The following is a 20,854-nucleotide window of genomic DNA, read 5'->3' as shown; positions in this document are numbered from 1 at the left end:
CTCACCCAGAAGCCTGGGGAAACAGATGAATCTTTAAAGGAACATTTAAAAGAGTAACTTCATTTTTATAGCCAAATAAAATTCATTCCTACAAAATCTGTATAGAAAACAGCTGTGCTGTTAACATAAATTTAACGTTATTCCATCTTGGCTCAGTCCTATAAGGTAGTCTTGCAATTAGTGCTCAGTACCTTGCAGAATCATGTCCATAATTAGATAGATGCCTTTATTTTAAAATCTAACTCTCTAACACTTCTTGGCTAAAATAGAACACTTTAGTTGACCGGATGAACTGTTTATAACTGTTGTCTTTTTAGTTCTCTTGGTTTTAGTTGGACATATATGTACAAAACTCTATAGGTGATTTCAGCCCTACTTGCAGAGGAGCTGCTGAAGATCTTCTGAAACATCTAAATTCTGTGTAAATACCTTAACTGGGGTTTAAGTGTCGTGTAAGACTTTGCACAGGCTCTCTGTCTTGAGGAGTGGGGACACAGAATATCTTCCTTGGAGAGTAATCATTAATCAGGTAAAATTACCATTAAAGACTTCAGAGTTTGGTCCCCAGGGAGAAATTCACTGGGTGTGCATATTTTTGAGGCCACACTCAGGCAGAATTCCCACTGAAACTAAAGGGAATTTTCCTGAATTAAGGAGTGTAGCCTGGGATCCAGGGTTTAGTATTACTGGAATAAATCTTCAGAAACAGGAAGAATGGTATAAAATGGAAAAAGCTGATTATCTCCAAAGTGGTTTAAAATGCCATGGGATAATTTAACAAAGGAGATCTGCTTTTTTTTTTTAAGTACATCTAAACAAAGAATATGCACCATGTGGACTTTGCTTTTTATCAGGCTTCAAAAACAAATCTCAGAATTGTTGCTCATGATTGTGAGTGTGTTTATTTATACACACAGTTACTGCAGGAGTCCTGGTTTACTTTCACTTCCAGGAAAAATGCCGTTTGTATTCCTAATGGAACACCACTGCTCTGTTTGCATTTCCCCCCTTCTAGTCATCACATTGTTTTATTTTAAACTGTATTATTTCCACTGAAAAACTGTAACCTGTTTTCTGCCAGGGTGTTTGAAACCATGGAGCTTTCATTTGTGGAGATTACCTTAAATCCATCTGAACAATAGACACCTGCTGTCCTTGTTTATCTTAATAATAAATATATGAGCTCTTTGTCTGGTACCAGCAAAACAGGTTTGTGAAACTTTCTAAAGGCAGCAGTCTGACATGTTGCTGTACATTAATAATATGGCCACATTATCTGAAAAAAAATCTATTGTTCCTTAGTAATTAAATTATTAACGATCCAGAAAATGTTTTCTAATTAGCAATGAAAAGGCAGTAGATAAGGCGATTACAGACTTCAGCAGCATCGTACCATTTACAGTTACTTTTTATTGGGATTTTCTGACAAAAAATTGCTTTGCAGTCATTTAATTTTGGCATAGTATTATATAGGACTTAAATCTATCACGTATTGAAAGTAAAGGAGAATCTCCATACGTCAATACTTAGCAATAAATCTACATAAGAACACATGGGAAAAATAATTTCCATATGTATCTTGTAATGAAACCATTGATTTGTGTTGCTGCAAAGATAGCTTGGATTACCATCACACACTAGACTCAGAGGTATCTTCTACCAAGTCCCAGAGGCCCTTTTGATGCCCATGTTTGTTGGTCCCTAATTGGCCATTCCAGCCATTGATGAATGACTAGAGGCATCATACCATGTGCTGGTCATACTGCCTGCACAGCACTCTCAGCCCCTGCTAAGAGGGAGTGAGAAAGTGGGCTTTGGAATAGAATCCAGGTGCCCTATGTGGCAATGCAAAGCTAGCAGTCTAGCCTTAGAGCTCACTGTATTTTTGTGTATTTTTATATTTCTCCCAATATAGCTTCCTTTCTTATACTGAAACAACAAGGAGTCTGGTGGCACCTTAAAGACTAACAGATGTATTTATACTGAACACACTCAAGCAGAGATGAAAAAAAGTGTGTATTAATTCTGCTTCATGAATTGGTTATTATGGTAGAAAGCAGTGGCATTTCTACTCAAAGGACCAAGTCAACTACAAGACACAACTGTGGTGAAATTCTGACCTTATTGAAGTAAGTGGCAAAACTCCCTTTGACTTCACTATTGCCAAGATTTCACCCCTCGTCTCTACCCTCTTGCTGAGGACAGGGAAGTTCAAAATATCAAGACAGTGTACTGATTCGTCACCTGGCTTGCACTCCAGTTGCTTGGTTCCCCTTAGGTTGGTACTGTGTTTATGTGTTATACTAGATCAGTATTTGTTATGTTATACATTTTATGTTCTTACCTACAGAAGTAATGATCACTGTGAAATGAGTTTCGTCCCGTTTTCCAGTCACATTGTTGTAAGCACAGCACATATAATCTACTGTTGTCTGGGCCACTTTTTCAGATACAACTTCCAGATGGGGTCCATATTTGATAACGTCTGTAGTATTGTCAGCCCTTCGGATCCAGGAGTAAGTATTTGGTGGATTTGAGTCTGCCGAGCAATCAAATAGGATAGCTTCTCCTATGTCAACCGTAAACACCTCCCCTACTTTCAGCCCTTTATCTGAATTAACTGTAAGTCCGTAAGGTCCATCTGCATTAATATGAACAACAAAAATGATCATAATGGAAAAAATTAAAATCAAAGAATAACCCTCAAAAATTCCAAGGATAAGTACAGCCTTAACCTTTCAAATGGCTGCCATTAGGTTCAATTATTCTGATTAAAAGGCTTCCAATTCATTTAATCTGTCCTTATTTAGATAGATTTGTAACAGTCTTATCACAAAAAGAAAAGGAGTACTTGGCACCTTAGAGACTAACAAATTTATTTGAGCATAAGCTTTCGTGAGCTACAGCTCACTTCATCTGATGTCCGATAATAAATAATAAATAAATTTGTTAGTCTCTAAGGTGCCACAAGTACTCCTTTTCTTTTTGTGGATACAGACTAACACGGCTGCTACTCTGCAACCAGTCTTATCACAGAAAACACCCACGTAATATTGATCTGTTTGGGTGAAATTCACCCAGACACTCAGCACCCAAGCAATGTTTAAAGCCCTCAAAAAAACCGTAGTGGGACTGAAGCAGCATAGGTAATGTAGTGTAATGAAGCAGTAGGCCTTCTTCTGGCTGTCTGTACAAGGGTGAACTAGACTCTTTCTACTTTAATGCCAAGGTTACTGGCATAGCTTATCTGTGTTTACACATAAAGATCAGTAAAATTGCACTGAAATATACCTATGTAAATTAGTATTTACCACACAATACTTGCTTATGGAACTATCCTCCCCTTAGTAAGACATAGCATGGTGTGTCTTACATAACTTCAGACAGTTGTTTTTCACAAATGATCCTTAAAGCACATGTTAACCTTCCTCTCATCCCCCTGACTTTTGCTGTGTTCACCGTTTAGTTCCTGGGTTTCCATTCTTAGTGAGCTTTCCCCTGGGCAAGGAGAGTTTTCCAGGAACCCAGCATAGGCACCTTTTCAGGGATCAGAAGACCATAGAGCTTTTTTTGTTATTGGGTCAGGCTCAAAGACAACTTCTTCTTTAAATGCAAAGCAAAACATTCAAAATCTACTAATTTTAAGAATGAACTTGCTTTTTTGCTTTTTGAAACCATTCAGTAGTTCTCACCCAACCCATTACTCTCACTGCCTTGGGCTTTACATTCTCCCAAACATAGTTTCCATTTAAAGGCCCTTGTCCCCCTTGCTCCATTTGGAGATTGTCAGAAGCAGAGGAATCAGAAACCTCTTTCTAGGTCTAAATTTGTTCTAATAGTTTCTCACAAGCCCAGAAGAAGGAAATCTCAATTTATAGAGCCCTGCACGGATACAAAATTTCTATCCACATCTGATCCGTAAACATGGTCTGTGGATATTTGTGGATATAAAGTGGATATCTGCAAATTTGCAGGGCTCTACCAGTTGATCTCTTGAACTCAGATTTCCCACATAGGTCAGCAGTTTCTGCTGCAGCAGCCACACCACCAGACTAATAAATTCTCTCCCATTGTTGTATAGATTTATTTCTGAATGAAGCTATTTATCTGTTAAGTGCTTTGTGATGTATTATTATTACAATTAATAGACAAATCAAATAATGCTAATGAATAGGGATGATCAAAATAAAGAACCTTTTTAATTCTGAGTGCAACAGCAGAATAATTCCTTCCTGGGATCCTACATTCTCCACTTCTCTTTTCCAGTATCGTTCTCAGCAGAAATGAGTCTCATGTTTCAGTGAAGCCTGTTTACTAAATGACTTGTAAAATAATAAATCACCTGTTCTTAGTAACAATTTACTACTCTGTGGGAACACTTCCAATTGCTCATATCACCATGAGACTGTTATCCATCTAGTTTCTGAGCAGATGGCAGGTATTTACCGTGAGTGACCTTTTTTATCACACACAGTAACTCCCCCGCAGCAATGGCATATGGTGCATATAGACCCTGAGGCCTGTACTGGATTGTTATTGACAACTGCTAACTCAAACACAAAAATTTTGTGAACTACTGGCAGAGAGGGGTTAATCTGAATTACCTGACTTGAAAACATAACTCACTGAGTTTGACCGCTAATTAGGGCATGGGAAGTAGTACAAGAATATTGGTCTTTCTTAGCCATTGGCTCAAGTTTTAGAATTTTGCAAAATCTTATCTCAGCAGAGCAAAAATAAAATCAAGTTTTTGGTAAATGAAAATTTTTCATAACATGCTTAGTAATGTTTTTGAGAAAAGCTGGAAAACAAAGTATTTTTAAAACAGAAAAAAAATCAGCTAATAAAAAATAAATCTCTTTCAAACACTTTGACATAAAGTCACTTTGGAATTTCATTTTTTTTTCATGAAAATCAGTTTTTATTTTTCAACCAGCTCTCACACGGACAAGAGAACCAAGATGCCACCTGATTCTGAAATAAACCCCAGCATATAGGAAAGTGCTGCATGGATGATATTTTACATCCACAGAACATTAAAGCCCATGACTCATTGAACTGGTGTTATTGCATTGGTGTAGGAAGGTTGTCAGGACATCCCTAGATATAGTGGTTCTGAGCCTTGTCCCAGTGTTTTGTTATCTCTCTGTTCAATGTGTATGTACCATTCATTTCTCATCAAGGTCCGAAAAGTGGTATGGGCAACCCTTTCAGAAGTACAGGCACAGGCAAAGTGCACAGTGGAGATAAATAGACAAGCTGTTTTTTCCCCCTCAGAACAGAAATTATTAAAGAGCCAGGATTGGTTCTTTGTCTTTACAGCCTACCACCATGGGTACTCCACTTGGTGTGTGAGGAAGCTCTATTCCTCCATAATGGAACAGCTACCTCCAGCTCCTTCATCTTCATCTCAAAGAAGTGTAAGTGCCTTTTGTCAGGTTCAAAATGTAATTGCTCTAATATTTTGGTTGGGGTTTAGCTAGAGTGATGTTTCCCATAACTCATTTCATCCATAAACTCCATATTTGATTAACTTTACTAGTTTTCTCATGCTGTTTTGGAATATGCATCCAACACCTTGAAAATCAGTGGGTTTGCTTAGACTCAGTTTAAACGTTTTTTTTAGTAGAACATTTCATAGCAGGATCCTTTATCAGTCATAGTTTTGCCATTATCTAATCAACTGCATAACTTTAGTGCATTATTCCTTGTCCAACATGATCTGTTGTCTTTTTTTGTCACACCATTACAGGTATACTCTAGGCCCTGATCCTGCTAATATGCACATGCTTAATGTTTATGCACATGAACATTCCCTTTCAGTCAAAGGGGATTACTCACAGGCATAAAGTTAAGCATGTTTATTTGCAGCATCAGAAACCTTGAGTGTTAGACCTTCAGGAGAGGGACTTTGGGCCTGAAACTTTGTTCATTTACACCAGTGTAAATCAGGAGTTATGCCTTTAATGTCAGTGGAGTTACATCAGTGTGAAAGTAATGTAAGTTAAATCAGAATCAAGTCTCTTGATTTTTTTACATATGCTTGTGAAGCACCATGCACATCAATAATGCTATAGACATAGTAAAAGGTAACGATAACTATTAGAGATGGTCTGAACCAAAACCTGAGATTCAAACACCGATGAACTTTGTGGGAGCTAGCCCCTCTTATTATAATGGGCTGAGCAAAACCCATCGATTTGAAGAACTCTGCACTTTGAAATCCCAACCTCAATCCTGCAGCTCAAGCTGATCTTTAACAACTACATAAAGTTTAGCAAGTTCTACATTATATTCTCATGGAGAGGGTATAGATGGACTGTTAAAGACCAATCTACCATGAGTGAAAGCCAAAATATAAACTTGAATCAACTGCTTTGTGCCCATTCCATTGTCAGAGGCTCTCTCTCCAGGAAGCTCATTTAGAGAAAAGTATGCACAAATATTTTATATACTCACAAAATATAGTTGGTGCAATTATCTCACTTTCCATTGTGCTCACAGGATTGGTTGCCAAACAGCTGTAATTCCCAATGTCTTCTTTCATGACAGGGACAATTAAAAGTGTGTCATGGTTTGAGGAAAAGGTGTAACTAGAACTGGCATGCATAGGTTTCCCATTTTTCATCCACTGGTAACCTACCCTTGTACCTTTTCTAACAGTACAGGTTAACGTCATGTTCCCCACATACTCCACTACTCCCGAAGAAGGTTCGATTTGTACAACTGGCTTTGTGACAGGAACTGTAAGTTAAACAGATATGAACAGTTATAAACAAGATTTGCCATTTATATTAGGAGAATATGTCATTTACTGCCCAGGTGATATAAATGGCATTTGTCATCCTTTTAAGAAAGTACTTAGATTTCAAATTTTATACTGCTAAAAATGAAAAACAAAGGGTCCTATCCTTAGCTGGTCCAAATGGGCATACTTCCAGTAACTTCACTAGAGCTAGGATGACTTACACTAGCTGAGGTTATGACACAATAGCTGGAAACAAATATTCCATTTTAATTAAAAGAATTAATCAAGTTCATGCTGCATGCATTTTTCCATTTCCTGCTCTTCTTTCTCTGTGCATGTATAACTCCCACTCACATGAATGGAAGCTACATATGTAGGAGAAGAACAGATCCATATTCATATCTACCTATTGATCTAGAGGAAATGAACCACTTGATGAAAGTGAACCACATGAGCCTCTATTTAGGGCCAAACTTGCCCCCCAAACCTTATTATCTTCTTTGTTGGGTTTTGGGCCACCTGCCTACCACCCTCCAGACAGCATGAAATCCTAAGCAGGCAGCTGCCTCCAGAATTTTCTCAAAGTCAGGTTCCAGGTACAGAAAAAAGCTCATGCAAAAGTGAATGTAGGCTCAAGGTGAGTAAGGGTGGCAGAACTGGGCCTTATGAAAACAGATTATTTCTTGAGATCACTATAGTTCATTTAATTTCATAGTAGTTATATGATGCCTACAAACCCAGTTTAATATACTCCCAGGATTAATAAGGCACCAATCAATAAATAAAATTTGTTGAATAATTAACCATTGCAGGTTTGAAAATAAGCATAAAATGACTTGAGTGAGTTGATTTATTCATACACAGCCAGACTGAAGCACACAGAACTGTATCTGGATTCCAGGTGATTAGAAACTTCACAAAAGTTGTAATTTTATTTGCAGCACTAAAATATGGTATTTTATTGACTTACCATCAACAGTGACTTGAATCTTTTGATTGGCTGATATTGTCCCATTTCCACGGACATTGACTTTTACAATGTAATTGCCTTCATCAGTGACATGTAATGGATTGATCATCAAAGATGCATTAGGTGGTATGAGGGTAAACTTGTGTTTATATTCCAGGTCTGGTACTACTGACTGATTCACAGAGCCAAGTAAATATTTGGGGATACTCTGAGGTTTCTCAAATAGCCATATTATCTGGATTTCAGAAGCTGTAGTGTTGAAATTGTAGTCAACTGTAAGATGGAGTGGTTGTCCTTCAATGCCATGTATAGTATGTGATGGTACCGTCAGCCTTAGCGCAGAACAAATGCCTGCATAAAAATGGAAAGAAAACAAAACTAGGAACACTGGAAATTCTAAATGGAAACTCTTATGGAGCTGTGGTTGTTGTGTTCTCAAAATGGTCCTGATCCAACTCCCACTGATGCAAATAGTAAGACTGGTATTGACATCAGCTGGAGTTGGATCAGATTTATAGCCTGATTTTCAAACCATTTCTCCTATCTTTTACAAAATAACACTGATTTGCCTTAAATTAGATGTCACTTTTCATCCTAAGCTAGGATATTTTTTAAAAGTTTGACAAAACTTAGAAATGGAGTTCTAAGGTTATTGTGTTTGTAATAATTTCCTTTGTTGAAAATGTTCCAAATATTTGTGAGACAAAGTGGGTGAGACAATATCTTTTATTGGACCAAATTGTTTCGATGAGTGAGAGAAGCTTTTGAGCTTACGCAGTGCTCTTCTTCAAGTCTGGGAAAGTAAGGGCAGGTCTACACTTAAAACACTGCATTGGTGCTTAAGAGCTCTCCTGTCAGTGCAGTAAATTCACCTCTGCAAGAGGTGGGAGACGCCCTGCTGTCGACATAGCGCTGTCTACATGGGGTTTAAGGTTGGTATAACTATATCGCTCAGGGGTGTGCATTTTCCACATCCCTGAGTGACACAGTTATACCAATATAGGTCTGTAGTGTAGACCTGGCCTAACTCAAAGTGTAACTGCTAAATACAAGATTTGAACAGATTGTTTCGTAGGAGTAGTTAACGCATATTTCAAGGGACGATTCAAGGTGAAGTGGTTTCCTCCAGTCATAGGGAGGAAAGGGAGGGGGAGAGAGCAGCTGGGAGGGGTTGTTAGTGGGTTATAGACTGTTGTAATAAACCATAAATCCAGTATTTTGATTCAGTCCATGATTTTTAGTGTCTAACAAAGTTATGGCTATAGGTTCCCAAGCTCATCTTTTCAAAGTGTTGTGCAGGTTTCCTTTGACAATGAGGACTGATAGGTCAGATAGAGAGTGATTGTTTTTTGAACAATGATGAGGTGTTTTTGTCTTTTATCATTTTTCTGTTTGTATTCATTTGAGAGTTTAGTGATAGTTGCTATTGCTATTGGGGCATTTAGTGCACTGGATGAGGTACATCACATGTTGTGATAGGCATGTGTAGGACCCATGGATCTTGAAAGATGTGTTGGGAGGGGGTGTTGATCATTGTAGCAGTGAAGATATGTCTGCAGGTTTTGCGTCTGTTGTTCTGGCAGCATCTGGTGCTGCTTTGAGTTGGTGTGTCCTGATCTATAGGGAGCTTTCTTCTGATGATGGGCTTGGAGAGGTTGGTTGAAGGCCAGAAGTGAGGGCTCAGGAAAAATTTCTTTCAGGATGAGGTCACCATCAAGAATCGGTTTTAGTTGTCTCGTGATAACCCATATGGGTTCCACTGTGGTGTGGTAGGTGACAACTAGGGGTGTGTGATTAGAGGGGATTTTATATCTGCATTGAAGCAGGTTCTCTCAGGGTATTTGGGTGGCCTTCACCAAGCAAGGACACTCCCTGGGACACTCATGTGGTGGTCAGCAGGGTTAGAACATTTAGATCCGCCAGAGAGCTATGCATCCACCTCTGCCACTTGAGCTAAAGAAGTACCTGATAGCAGTAGTAGGTTGTCATCCTCTCTGTGGATCAGCACTAGAGGTGATGAGACACTTTGTCAGTGGGTTTCACAGGCAGTGGCTAACTGCAGAGGAATGGTGAGCTCAGGAATCTTGGATTCCATTCCTGGCTCTGGAGGGGAGTGTGCTCTGGGGGCACACACTCTTCTGCCCATTTCCCTCAAGCTTGATCCCTTCTGCCCCTTTCCTTCCAACCTGTGGCTGCCTCAGTCCTTTCTCTTTCTCACCCTGGCTTCTTGTCCCCATCCCATTCCCCTAGGGTTACCATATTTGAACATTAAAAAAAGAGGACACTCCACGGGGGGGGGGGGGGGTAGGGTATTTGCTCACGTTCCCCTGCCCCGCCCCAACTCCACCCCTTCCCTGCCCCATTGGACCCCTTCCCCAAATCCCCACCCTGGCCCCACCTCCTCCCCTGAGCGCACCACATTCCCCCATCTCCCTCCCAGCCACATGAAACAGCTGTTTTGCGGCACAAGCACTGGGAGCAAGGGGGGAAAAGCAGGCACTCTCTTTCTTGAATGATCAACTCTTCTTTGGGGAAAAATAATAATGGCAAAATCCCGGACGTTTTTAGATATCTAAAAATTCCTCCCGGATGGCAATTTAAGAACCAAAAAGACAGACATGTCTGGGAAAATACGGACGTATGGTAACCCTACATTCCCCTCACCTAGCCATTCCCAGTCTCTACTCCTCAGACTCCTCATCCCCCCACTGGGTGGGAGGTGTGTGTTTACCCTGAGAAGTGGAAGATTGCTCCAAAGGCCATCCCCACAACTGGGTTATAAAGACTTTTTATGTAGAACAAAGGAAAATAAGAGACTTCTGAGTGAAAAATCCTTTTAGTATTGGAGTACAAAGAGAGGCAGGGACAGAGATAACAGGTGATCTTTAACTTGTCCACAGTTAATTCATGGAGAAAAGTGGCTCCTTACATCAGTTTGTGGAACACTGAGCCACAGTTGAGGAATACCCATTAGCAAAGCAGAGAGGAGATTAAGGAGACAAGATTTGTTTTCACTTTCAAGACAAAGGGCTGCAGGAAGATAGTCTGTTAGGGTGGGGCTCTCACAGGCTAAATGCAAAGTTTACTGTTCTCTCAAAGTATGCTCTGATGATTTGATCAGGTGTGGGAACAGTGTGTGGGAACTTCTGCATGGTCATGGGGAAGTGAGGACTGGAGAAGTTATCAGACAAGTTGTTTTGCCAAAGATTAATGTTTTATGGGAGCAATGCTGGGTGACTCTTGGCTTCGTAAAAATAGAGATCAACACTTCATCAGAGTACAGTCTGAAATATTAGAGCCATTTCAAACATTTATACTTCTAATTAAATTAAAGCAACAGAATCTTCTTATGATCAAACTTTACATTGTTGTTACCCTGTCATATTCAAAGAGCTACTAAATATTATGTTGAATTGAAGTCAATGGACCAAATCTTTATTAATTTCTTATTGATGTTCCTATCAGGCAAAAGTCCCATTAAGTCTGCAGTTAACATGTCCCCAAAGATTCAAGTGACATTTTGTTTGACCTTTTGTTGAAGATAGGTTTCTAAATTACTTAGGCATTTTTGGAAGTTTTGCCTAAGTTCCATTAAAAGCCAGTGGGAATTCAGTTCCTAAGTCACTTTGATGCTTACTCATCACTTATATTGGGTGAATCCCAGGAATAATATACTATTGTTCACAATAATGATGGTATGTTTGATCGGTGAAATACCTCCAGTGTGGAAAAATGGTCCTCCAGGGGCTTGGAGTTACAGTACTAAATATGGAAGTTGGCCAAGATTTTAAAAAATTGCTTAAGTTCAGGCTTCTAAATCCCTTCAATTAATAAGTGGTACTTAAATAGATGGCCTGAGTTTCAAAAGTGTTGAAGCTCTGAATAGCTACTATTAAAGTCAATTGGATTGCTGGATACTCGGCATTTTTAAAAACCAGGCTACTTATTTTATAGGGTACATCTATACTACAGCTGGGTGGTGTAATTCCCAGCGTGGGTAGACACACACATGCTGTCTTTGCTTGAGTGAGCACTTAAAAACAACAGCATGGCCATAGCAGCACAGATGATGGCTCAGGCTAACCACCCATGTATGTCCCTCGAGGGGGGTCAGGCAGGATTGTATTCAGGTGAGTAGCCCAAATCACTGCTTGTGCTGCCATGGCAATACTGCTATTTTTAGGTGCTAGCTTGAGCAGAGCTAGCCCATGTAAGTCTACCTGAGCTGGAAATTACATGTCCCAGCTACTGCGTAGATCTAGCCATAGACACCTAAAGCTGACTTAAAGCCTGACGTTAAGGAAACATTTTTGAAAATCTTGGTTGTCTGTTTAATCAGTCACTAGCATACAGTAGTTTTAATTTTGTTCCTGCCTGTAATATGGAAGATATCTTTATGAAACTCCTGGAATGCATCATAAAATGTAGATGGATAAAAGGAAATATTTTTAAAATGTCCTTGTTCTACAGAGCCACGAAATTTTACCTCATGCAGTAATCAAGAATATTCCAAACTTAAACATATTGCTATGTATAGCTTGCTAAATAATGCATGCATTTTCCCAGCAACTGAGACCTCTTAAAACCAGCTTTTCTGTATTGACTGTAAACACGTTCGGTTTTACCAAAGTGACCTCTAGCTGGAACTCAAAGCAATCTATGTTTTGCTTCCATATCACTATTCAAAGTATTAGCAAGCACAACAGAATCATTGTTGACAGAAAACAAAGTATGCAGCTTTAGTTTAAATAAAAACCATGACTTCATATTCTGAGTTGACTGCATAAACAGAAACGTACCTAGGGAGGTTTCATTGTTCTCTGGATTCTAAAGCACTAATCACTTTATCATCATAAAAAAAACTAGGTCTGTTTCTCAACTGCTTTGCATCCTGTGCAAAGTGTGAGTAAAAGGCTACCAGTTCTCAATGGATCATTTTTACACCCATTCTGCAAAAATGTAAATGCATTTACGTGGTGCAAAGCAGTGGAGTGTCAGATCCCTAGCATTTATGATGCCAGGAGTGCACACACATTCATAAATCCATAGATTCCAAGACCAGAAGAAAAAATTATGATCATCTAGTATGACCTTGTGTACAGCACGAGCCATAGAACTTCCCCAAAATAATTCTGAGCACATATATTTTAGAAAAACATCCAGATGCTTGGTCATTTGGGTCAGAGAGAGTGAGAGCACATTGTTTACACATTCTGTTTATAGGGCCAAATTCTGCAGATTCTGCCAAATTCCTAGAGCAAAATGTCTTTTGACTTCCATAGGAGTTTGGCTTGACTAGTATCTGAGCCAAAGCCCACTAAAGTAATTGGAAAGGCTGACATGGTATTCGGTGGGCTTTGGATCATGGCCTCCAGGGCAGGAAAATTTGACCCTTGTACTGATAAAAAAGGCAATTAACATATGAGGAAGCTTATAAAGGTCTGTATCTGAGACTGTATGGTATGTATTAATTCAGATAGAACAGCAAATAAGAAATATCAGCTTTTTGTATTCATCTAAAATATGGGTGTTATTTTAAAAAACTCAAACCAATAATCTTAATTTTGGTGGCGAATGGTACTGGAAGAGCAGAGCTTTGTGGGTACAAATCTGCAGACCTGACACAAACTCTCCTTCACTCCAAATGCTGACTGATGAAATCTAGCAAAATAGTCTACAGTATATTGAGTTCACAAAGATATAGGAAAGCAATGTAAAGCAAATATCCCTTACATTTAGATTACATGAAGATACAATACTCTTGTAATGTTACATATTCCTTCCGCTGGAATCACATAAACATCTAAATAAAGCAGAAGTTAATTCTAAAAAAAAAGCTGTAGAAGAATTGTTGGAGAGATTAAAGTAGAATTTTATCTAATATCTAATCACAACAGACTCTTATGGAAGTACATTGGATATCCAATTTTATCCAAAATGCATGGCTGACAAATACCTGCTTATAAAAGTAACACCCAAGATACTAAACAGAATTTATTACTAACGCTAATACATTCTCCAGTTCACCAAGTGACAAAGTTAGTGCTTTTGGTAGTGGTTGTTACAAACCTCTTCAGCTTTAATAGCAAAAATATTTTATTTTCCTTTTATGCCAAAAATAAAATCATACTTATGCTAAATGGTGAATATTAGAAAAAAAAAAGAATCCTATTCTTTAGGATGTAAAACCTAAGAGTGCAAAAAAAGTCAAACTACAAGATATTTCCTTGAGATCCAATTTTCTGTGAAATCTTTCCCTCAGATTACCTGGGGAGGATTTTTTTTTTTTTTGGGTCAGGAACTTCCCTAATCAAAATATCATGCCAAAATATGTTTAAATTATACAGTCTCAATTTTAAATATTTACAATCAAGTATTATATGGAGGGATTAAAAACACAATACCTTCACTGTCAAGCAAAATAAAGCCACTTTCCAAACATGTTTTTGAACAGATAATAGCAACAACTGCCATGCTAAACCTTGACCTCACCCTGCTAACCTTTACTCATGGTAAATCCTTACTCAAATTAGTAAAGGTTTGCAAGATTGGTCCTAGTGAGAGCTAATTATTTTCATCTTTGTGGTGCAGTCATTAAAAAGAAAGTATAATGTACTGTACAGTATTTAGTCTACAGACTTTCTGCTTTTCTTACTAAAACAAGATCTACTATTGGGTTACAAACTTCTAGGCTGATTTAAAAAAAATCTGACAATTTAACATAGAAATTCCATTAATTTTTTTAAGTATTAAAAATGAACCATATATCCAGAATGAAAAATCAACAGCCATAATAATACATACTGTATCTTACCTAAAAGCAGAAAATATATATTGCACTGTAAGTCACAAAATGTGTTGCTAAAGGGCTCCATGAAAGCATCCTGTCCTATGCAAATATCACCTTCTTCTCCGTGCTAAGTCAGTGCTTGGTCCAGCAGCTGCTGGTTTATTTGCCAGGGAAATCAGCAATGAGTTAACAGACCCTATCCTGTCTACTGCCTTGTGTGATTTGAATATGTGTATACCAAGGACACAGGGAGTGGGAACACCTGTTAGCTTAATACGCAACATCTTCATTGCGTGTGACTCTATCATAATATTGCCCTGGTATATTCACAGCAAATATGGAGTATGATAAATGGGGTACAGAGTATGAATCACTCTGCTTCAATAAAAATTAATGTGAGTAAAATTTATATAGGTATTTATGCCATATTTTGTTAGTTACAGTAAAAAAACACAGACTGGCTAGATACATATGCTAACTTCAGATAAGAATCTTGTAGTCAGATATGGAAAAGATCTGTTAGATCATCCCACTGAGCCCCTTGCAATGGTAGGATCTCTGCTGTCCACTGCCATATGGGATATTAAACACCTTTTTACAATGGATCTCAGCCAAAAAGGCAAATGAAAAATTCATACAAAAGAGTTAAGATTGTAGATAGACCTATTGTAAAATGCACTCTTCCAAACAATTGTTGCTCTGCAGTTATCTTTGTATTTCCCTTAAAATATTACAGAATAATGCTTATTTTGGGATGGCCTTATTCCCTGAGTTTTTTTTATCCCTTTCTGAGCCTCGGGTGTGTGAAGTCTTGGTTGGGTGTCTACAAGGTATATCCTAACAAAGAATCCTCTGTCCAAAGTGTGAATCTTACTCAGACTGCCAAGCTAGCGGCCAGTCAATATGTGTTCTGCATTAATTTATTGCATCTTAAATTAATGCTCATATACAATCTGGATTTTATCCAAGGCTGTCACTCACTGTGCAAGTCTAATCAGCCGCAAACCAAGGAAACCCCCTTTCTGCCCTCCTTCCATGTGCAATAATTTCCAACAGCAAATATTTACACCTACATAGGTGGTTATAAAAATATTAAGTTTTCATTAGATAGCACTTTGGCAGACACAAATAAATCTCTCAAATATTGGGTAGGTTGTGCCCTGCCTTGTGTGGGAGGGAATGGTTGCAAGGAGCCCTTCCCCACCTCACTCAGGGCCCTGTGCAGAGGTGAGGGACAATCCCTGTCTTTGTGTTCAGAGAGCTCAGTTGTGCAAGGTGCTGAGCTACTCATGGTGCTAAGCATTCTCAACTCTCCCTGAACTTAATAGGAGCTGAAGGCACTCAGCACCTTCAGGAATGGTTCAGCACCTTGTAGGATCAGGCTCCAGGAGGACAAGGACTGCTCCAGGATAATGACTATAGCTGTCAGTGTCCCCAGAGGGGATGGAAGGAGGTACGCCTGGACCATGGCGCCATCACCCACTAGCCAGCGCATGAAGAGCATGCGATACCCCCTCACAAAGCATGTAATAGTGCCTGTACTGCTGCCCTCTAGTGTGGGCTGTGATTTGTAGCCTCCAATTAATCCTCTTAATAATAGGCTAGGTGTCTTTAATTTGACCACTTTTTAGGATCTGGTTCAGAAATGAAGAAATGTTGGACGTAAGGGCCTGATTCATTTCTGACTGAAGTGAATGGGAGTTTTGACACTGCAATCAATAAAAAATGGATGTGGGATAAACTCCATTTTGGTGTTTTAAACAACATGTTGTGAGCAAAGGAAGTTCGGAGGAGTAGCAAAGATTGGAATAGTCATTTTACATTGTACAGACAAAAGCAAGCCTGTAAAAGACCAGGGTGTAAGCAGTCTGGCTTAGTGGTTACTGCGTGGCTCGTGTCGCAGAGTCCAGAGATGGCTATGAGGCGGTGGTAGGTGAGCAGGGATCAGAGTAGTTGTGAGGGCCAAAATCAGCAGGCAAGAATAAGGTCAGAGTCAGGCTGGGGTCAGAGCAAGGCAGCGCCGAGACAGTCCAGGTCTGGAGCCACAGCAAGCCAGAAATCTGCACGGTTGCCCAGATAACTTCCTGAGCCATGCTCCTGGATTAAATAGTAAATATAGGCCAAGCAGAGGGCCACAGGATGTGGTCACTTTTGCTCCTTTGGGTGGTACTTTCTGAGGTGCCTAATCTCCACGGTACTCCTTGGATGTGGCTCTGCCTGGCCTCCTGGTGGTGACATGAGACCATCAGTTACCCTGCAGACCCGGTTCTAGTCCCAAAGATCTTTACATTACCTCCATCTTTCAGGGGTGCCTTTTCTTCAGATTGGGGCTAGGTCCTGATGAAACCAAGGAATTCGATGCAATAATAATGTTGCCGGTTTATTATATAAAAGCATGCTCGGCCAAAAAGATGATCCACCTTGACATATCTTCTGTCATATATTGTATATGTATCCTTATTTGTTAGCTATTTAATTGTGCACTATTTGTGTTTAAAGACAACTCAGTGTTATTGAATTGTGCTGGATTGAAAACCTTGGAAGCTGAAGTTCTTTATCCACAGACTAGTTATAGCATGGATAGTGGAAAAGTGTCTTTGCCGAGCTGTTCTGCCACTATGCCTACACCCTAACTTGAAGAGACCAATTCTAGTAAAAAGGCTTTTTTGTTTTCCTTGCCAATTCAGATGAGTTGACCTATCTTGAGATGGCCAAAAGAGCTGCAAATTAAGGTCAGTTATAGTGGTGACTTTTCTGATGTGAATTTCTGCACAAGTCAATTAATTACAAATCACTTGGTGATCATGAAGGTTTAATAAAAGTATATTTCTGTAAAAAAAAAACAAAAAACCAAAACACTTTATTTCCAACAACAATAGTATAAGGTACACAGAGTAACATGAGCACCTCAGTGTCTCTCATCTCCAGTTTCAGCTGTTCCAGCGGCCACGTGATTCCTTTAGATGTGTGTCTTCAAATAAAGGAAGAGCCTCAGGCAATTTATTTATGCAAATGTTTAACTCAGGTGCCATATGTTAGAACGTAGGGCTCTATGCCTAATCCAAAGGAAGATCTGCAGGTGCTGCTTTGGTGGAATGGGCTTTGAACCTCTCACATTGTACTGTGTGACCCTGGTTTGCATGCACACCATGTGTAGTACGATAAAGTGCCACTTCTCATGCTATTTCATCACACATCTTTCTGTGAATATAGACCCTCTCTACACCAGGAAGTATTCCTGTCAGCGCAAGCTCTAGTAAAATGTTTCCTGCTTGCTTTCCTTTCCTCAAAAAAAGTACGAGAGAACTTTAGAAACAGATAGAATAGTCTTATAGTTCTAGCAGCACAACTTTTCGGATAAATGATTTGAATGGGATTTGCTTTGTATCCAATGGTGCAAGTAGAAATCATTTCTCATGGGAGAAACACAAGGGAGGGCACGTGACCTCCCCACGTGACCCTCCATGTGACTCCTGCCCACCCCTCCCTCAGCTCAGGATCCCCAAACTCTCCCCATCCCCTCTGACACCCCCCTTACCTGTCTAAAATTTTACAACTGCATCTGTGAAACACCTGTACTTCCAGGTGTCATGAGGATCCAGAAGCACCCCAAATTGAAAACTTCTTAAATGAACGAAGGATAGGAAGGACAATCACCCCACTTTCCCTTAACACACTATCAGTGCCTCCCTTATGTCCAAACTAAGCTTCTGCCAGCTTGCCTTTATCTAAGTATTGCTCTCCACCAGGCTGTGCCATCTGGGTTTGATGGAAAAGAAGCATAGAACCGTGTGTGCCAAGTACATCTTGATAGAACTATAGCCCAAATTGTTGTATTATTTTCCTCAGCATGTCATACAGGAGGGGCAATCAAAATCAGCCTGGCAGAACATGCATGAGAACTGTCTCTGAACAGATAAGCAATTGATCAAAATCACATTCTTTGATCTCTTGGGGCCAAATCCTGTTCGCATTGAGATCAAAAGGAGTTTTCCTATTGAGTTCAATGGGAACAGGCTTTGACATTGGAGAGGAAAGAACAAAACCACTCAAGCAAGGGCTATGTTGCTTATATCACAGGTATCAAAGGCTGCTGACTCATGTGAGAAAGTCAGCAGATATCTGATCTTTGTCCATTGCAAGGGCAAAATCAGCAATCAATGAGTTCTAGAACAGTCTCTGTACCATATCCAACTCGTAAGTCCATCTGCAAAGGATCAGGGAAATATGAAGTCTCCAGATTACCTTTAAGTCTTTAGTCCCTTGGTTAGAATGCTCCCATTATTATATGTTCATAGTCCAGAGGCTGAAGCAGGAAAGAGGCAAAATGGATATGTTTCCAGGCCAGGGCCTTTTAGCTTCTGCCAGGTGCCAAGTAAAGGGAAATCTTTTCTCACTGTGAACGATGGTGTTTGGAGTCACATGGGTAAGTTACATGTTCATCACCCTCACCCATATTCTAGTTAGAACATTCACAAAAAGTCCGTTAAGTGTAGACAGGCGTTTTCAGGGTCCATTGTGATCTAAGTGTTCCTTAATGGGCCATTCATCTTGACTTGTCCCTTCGTATGTTGGCTAAATACCTTGTGGGCATTACCACAGGAGCAAACATGTAGTAAACATAGCTAATATTCATAACTGCAGATACCAAGATGAATATACATGTATAGAAATAGCATAATCATAAGTACCAGCTATTTCACCTACATGACTATTCCCAGAAGAGATTCTGAAAAATCACACCATGTACCTGAGACCCTATGTGCCAGCACCATGCCTCACAAGAGCTTTGTTATCTGTTATGTAACAACAGAGATGGAACCAGTGACATAACTCCATTTATCTTAAAAGGGAAAGGTTAATTTTTAACTGTTCAGGTGTGACTGCACCTTTAGTCATTGAGGGCATACTGGCTGGCACACATTCAGGTTAATGGGCTTCAGTGTTCCTTAGCAGTTAACTTTTTAATGACAGGTTTCAGAGGAACAGCCGTGTTAGTCTGTATTCGCAAAAAGAAAAGGAGTACTTGTGGCACCTTAGAGACTAACCAATTTATTTGAGCATGAGCTTTCGTGAGCTACAGCTCACTTCATCCTCAAATAAATTGGTTAGTCTCTAAGGTGCCACAAGTACTCCTTTTCTTTTAACTTTTTAATGTTCATAAACCTTATGTGCTGAGGTGGTTTAAAGCATAACACAGGTTTTTAGGTTTGCAAATCTGTGAACCTCTGCCTCTTTGAGATTTTATTATTATTTATTATTTTTTTGCTGGTCATAATGTGGGAGGGAATCCTCTCCGCCCTCTGCTCATGAGGTTATGTATGTGTCTTGTAGCACTCTTCTGAACACCAGCTGGAAGGAATTTTTTTTTCAGTAAGCGTGGACTGATTCTTTTCTCTTAGAAGGCATACAATTTTTTCAGGTTCACACCGATTAACACAGAAAACAATTGGGGCTGTTAAACTTTCTTCTAATTTCATAGAAAATTAAGTTCAGCTATATTTTCCAGTACAGTGATGAAATGGATGTTTATATATACAAACATCAACATGCTTAACTACTCACTTTTCCCAAAAATATGTAGTATTTCAGTCTGTTTATATGAAATATGGGAGTTGGGTGAGGAGCCATTTCAGCATATGTGTATAACTTATTAAAAGACAAATTTTAAATAGAACTGTATCCTAAATTGCATTATGGCATTATACCCAAACATTGCATTTCAATGGGAGATTCAACTTCCTTTATAGGAACAAAACAGACTCCTGAAACTCTTAACACAAAAGTGGTCCATAGACATGCAAATAGTAAGAGTTTCAGGAGTCTGTTAGACTAGTTTGGCTGCAAAGAAGAATTCTGTGGACACTGGAGACAACACCTGATAACTATCAGGCTGCAGAACTGGGCTGACATCAGAATCCAAACATCCTCTGGTCAGTGCAAGCAGAGGCATTCCTCTAATGATTTGGACTTGATGTGATGCAGTATGAATGTCCTGGATAATTCAGACCAATGGGGAGAAACAGAATAAAAAACGGTGTTTAAACACCTTCTGCTCCCTAGGCGTCACCCCCCCGCCTCCCCTTGAGGGCTCCTGACCAATTTAACAGCCCAATACATATTGGAGAGCACCACCCTACTTGCACTACTGTTTGTACCTCTCTCTCCCTTCTCTACTGCGCCAATGCAGCCTTTGGGCACCATCCCCATTCACAGAGCCTCTTCCCTCCAAAACAAAAAGACTCGACAGCTCCGACTGCATGTTCCTCCTTCCCCTGCCCCACCCTGCGTCTCTGAGGCTCAGGAAAACTGAGCCCTGGAGACTCCCCAAGGGGCAGGTGGGTGC

General features: G+C 39.6%; 1 protein-coding gene across 2 annotated transcripts in view; it reads right to left on the bottom strand.

The window, feature by feature from the left end:
- HEPACAM2 (HEPACAM family member 2) overlaps positions 1-14,705 on the bottom strand; it is a 33,026-nt gene extending 18,321 nt beyond the window's left edge. For both annotated transcript variants that reach the window (XM_048838150.2, XM_048838151.2), the window contains exons 1-4: positions 14,533-14,705; positions 7,719-8,069; positions 6,460-6,744; positions 2,345-2,641 (exon numbers count right to left, since the gene is read on the bottom strand). In XM_048838150.2, coding sequence (XP_048694107.2) covers positions 2,345-2,641; positions 6,460-6,744; positions 7,719-8,069; positions 14,533-14,593 — 994 coding nt within the window. In that variant the 5' untranslated portion in view covers positions 14,594-14,705. The remainder of the gene's footprint in view (positions 1-2,344; positions 2,642-6,459; positions 6,745-7,718; positions 8,070-14,532) is intronic.
- Positions 14,706-20,854: the final 6,149 nt, after the last annotated feature.

The sequence above is a fragment of the Caretta caretta genome, chromosome 2 (assembly GCF_965140235.1).
Source record: "Caretta caretta isolate rCarCar2 chromosome 2, rCarCar1.hap1, whole genome shotgun sequence".
Lineage (NCBI taxonomy): Eukaryota > Metazoa > Chordata > Testudines > Cheloniidae > Caretta > Caretta caretta.
The sequence above is the reverse complement of the archived record's forward strand: the minus strand, read 5'-3'. Positions and strand labels throughout refer to the sequence as shown.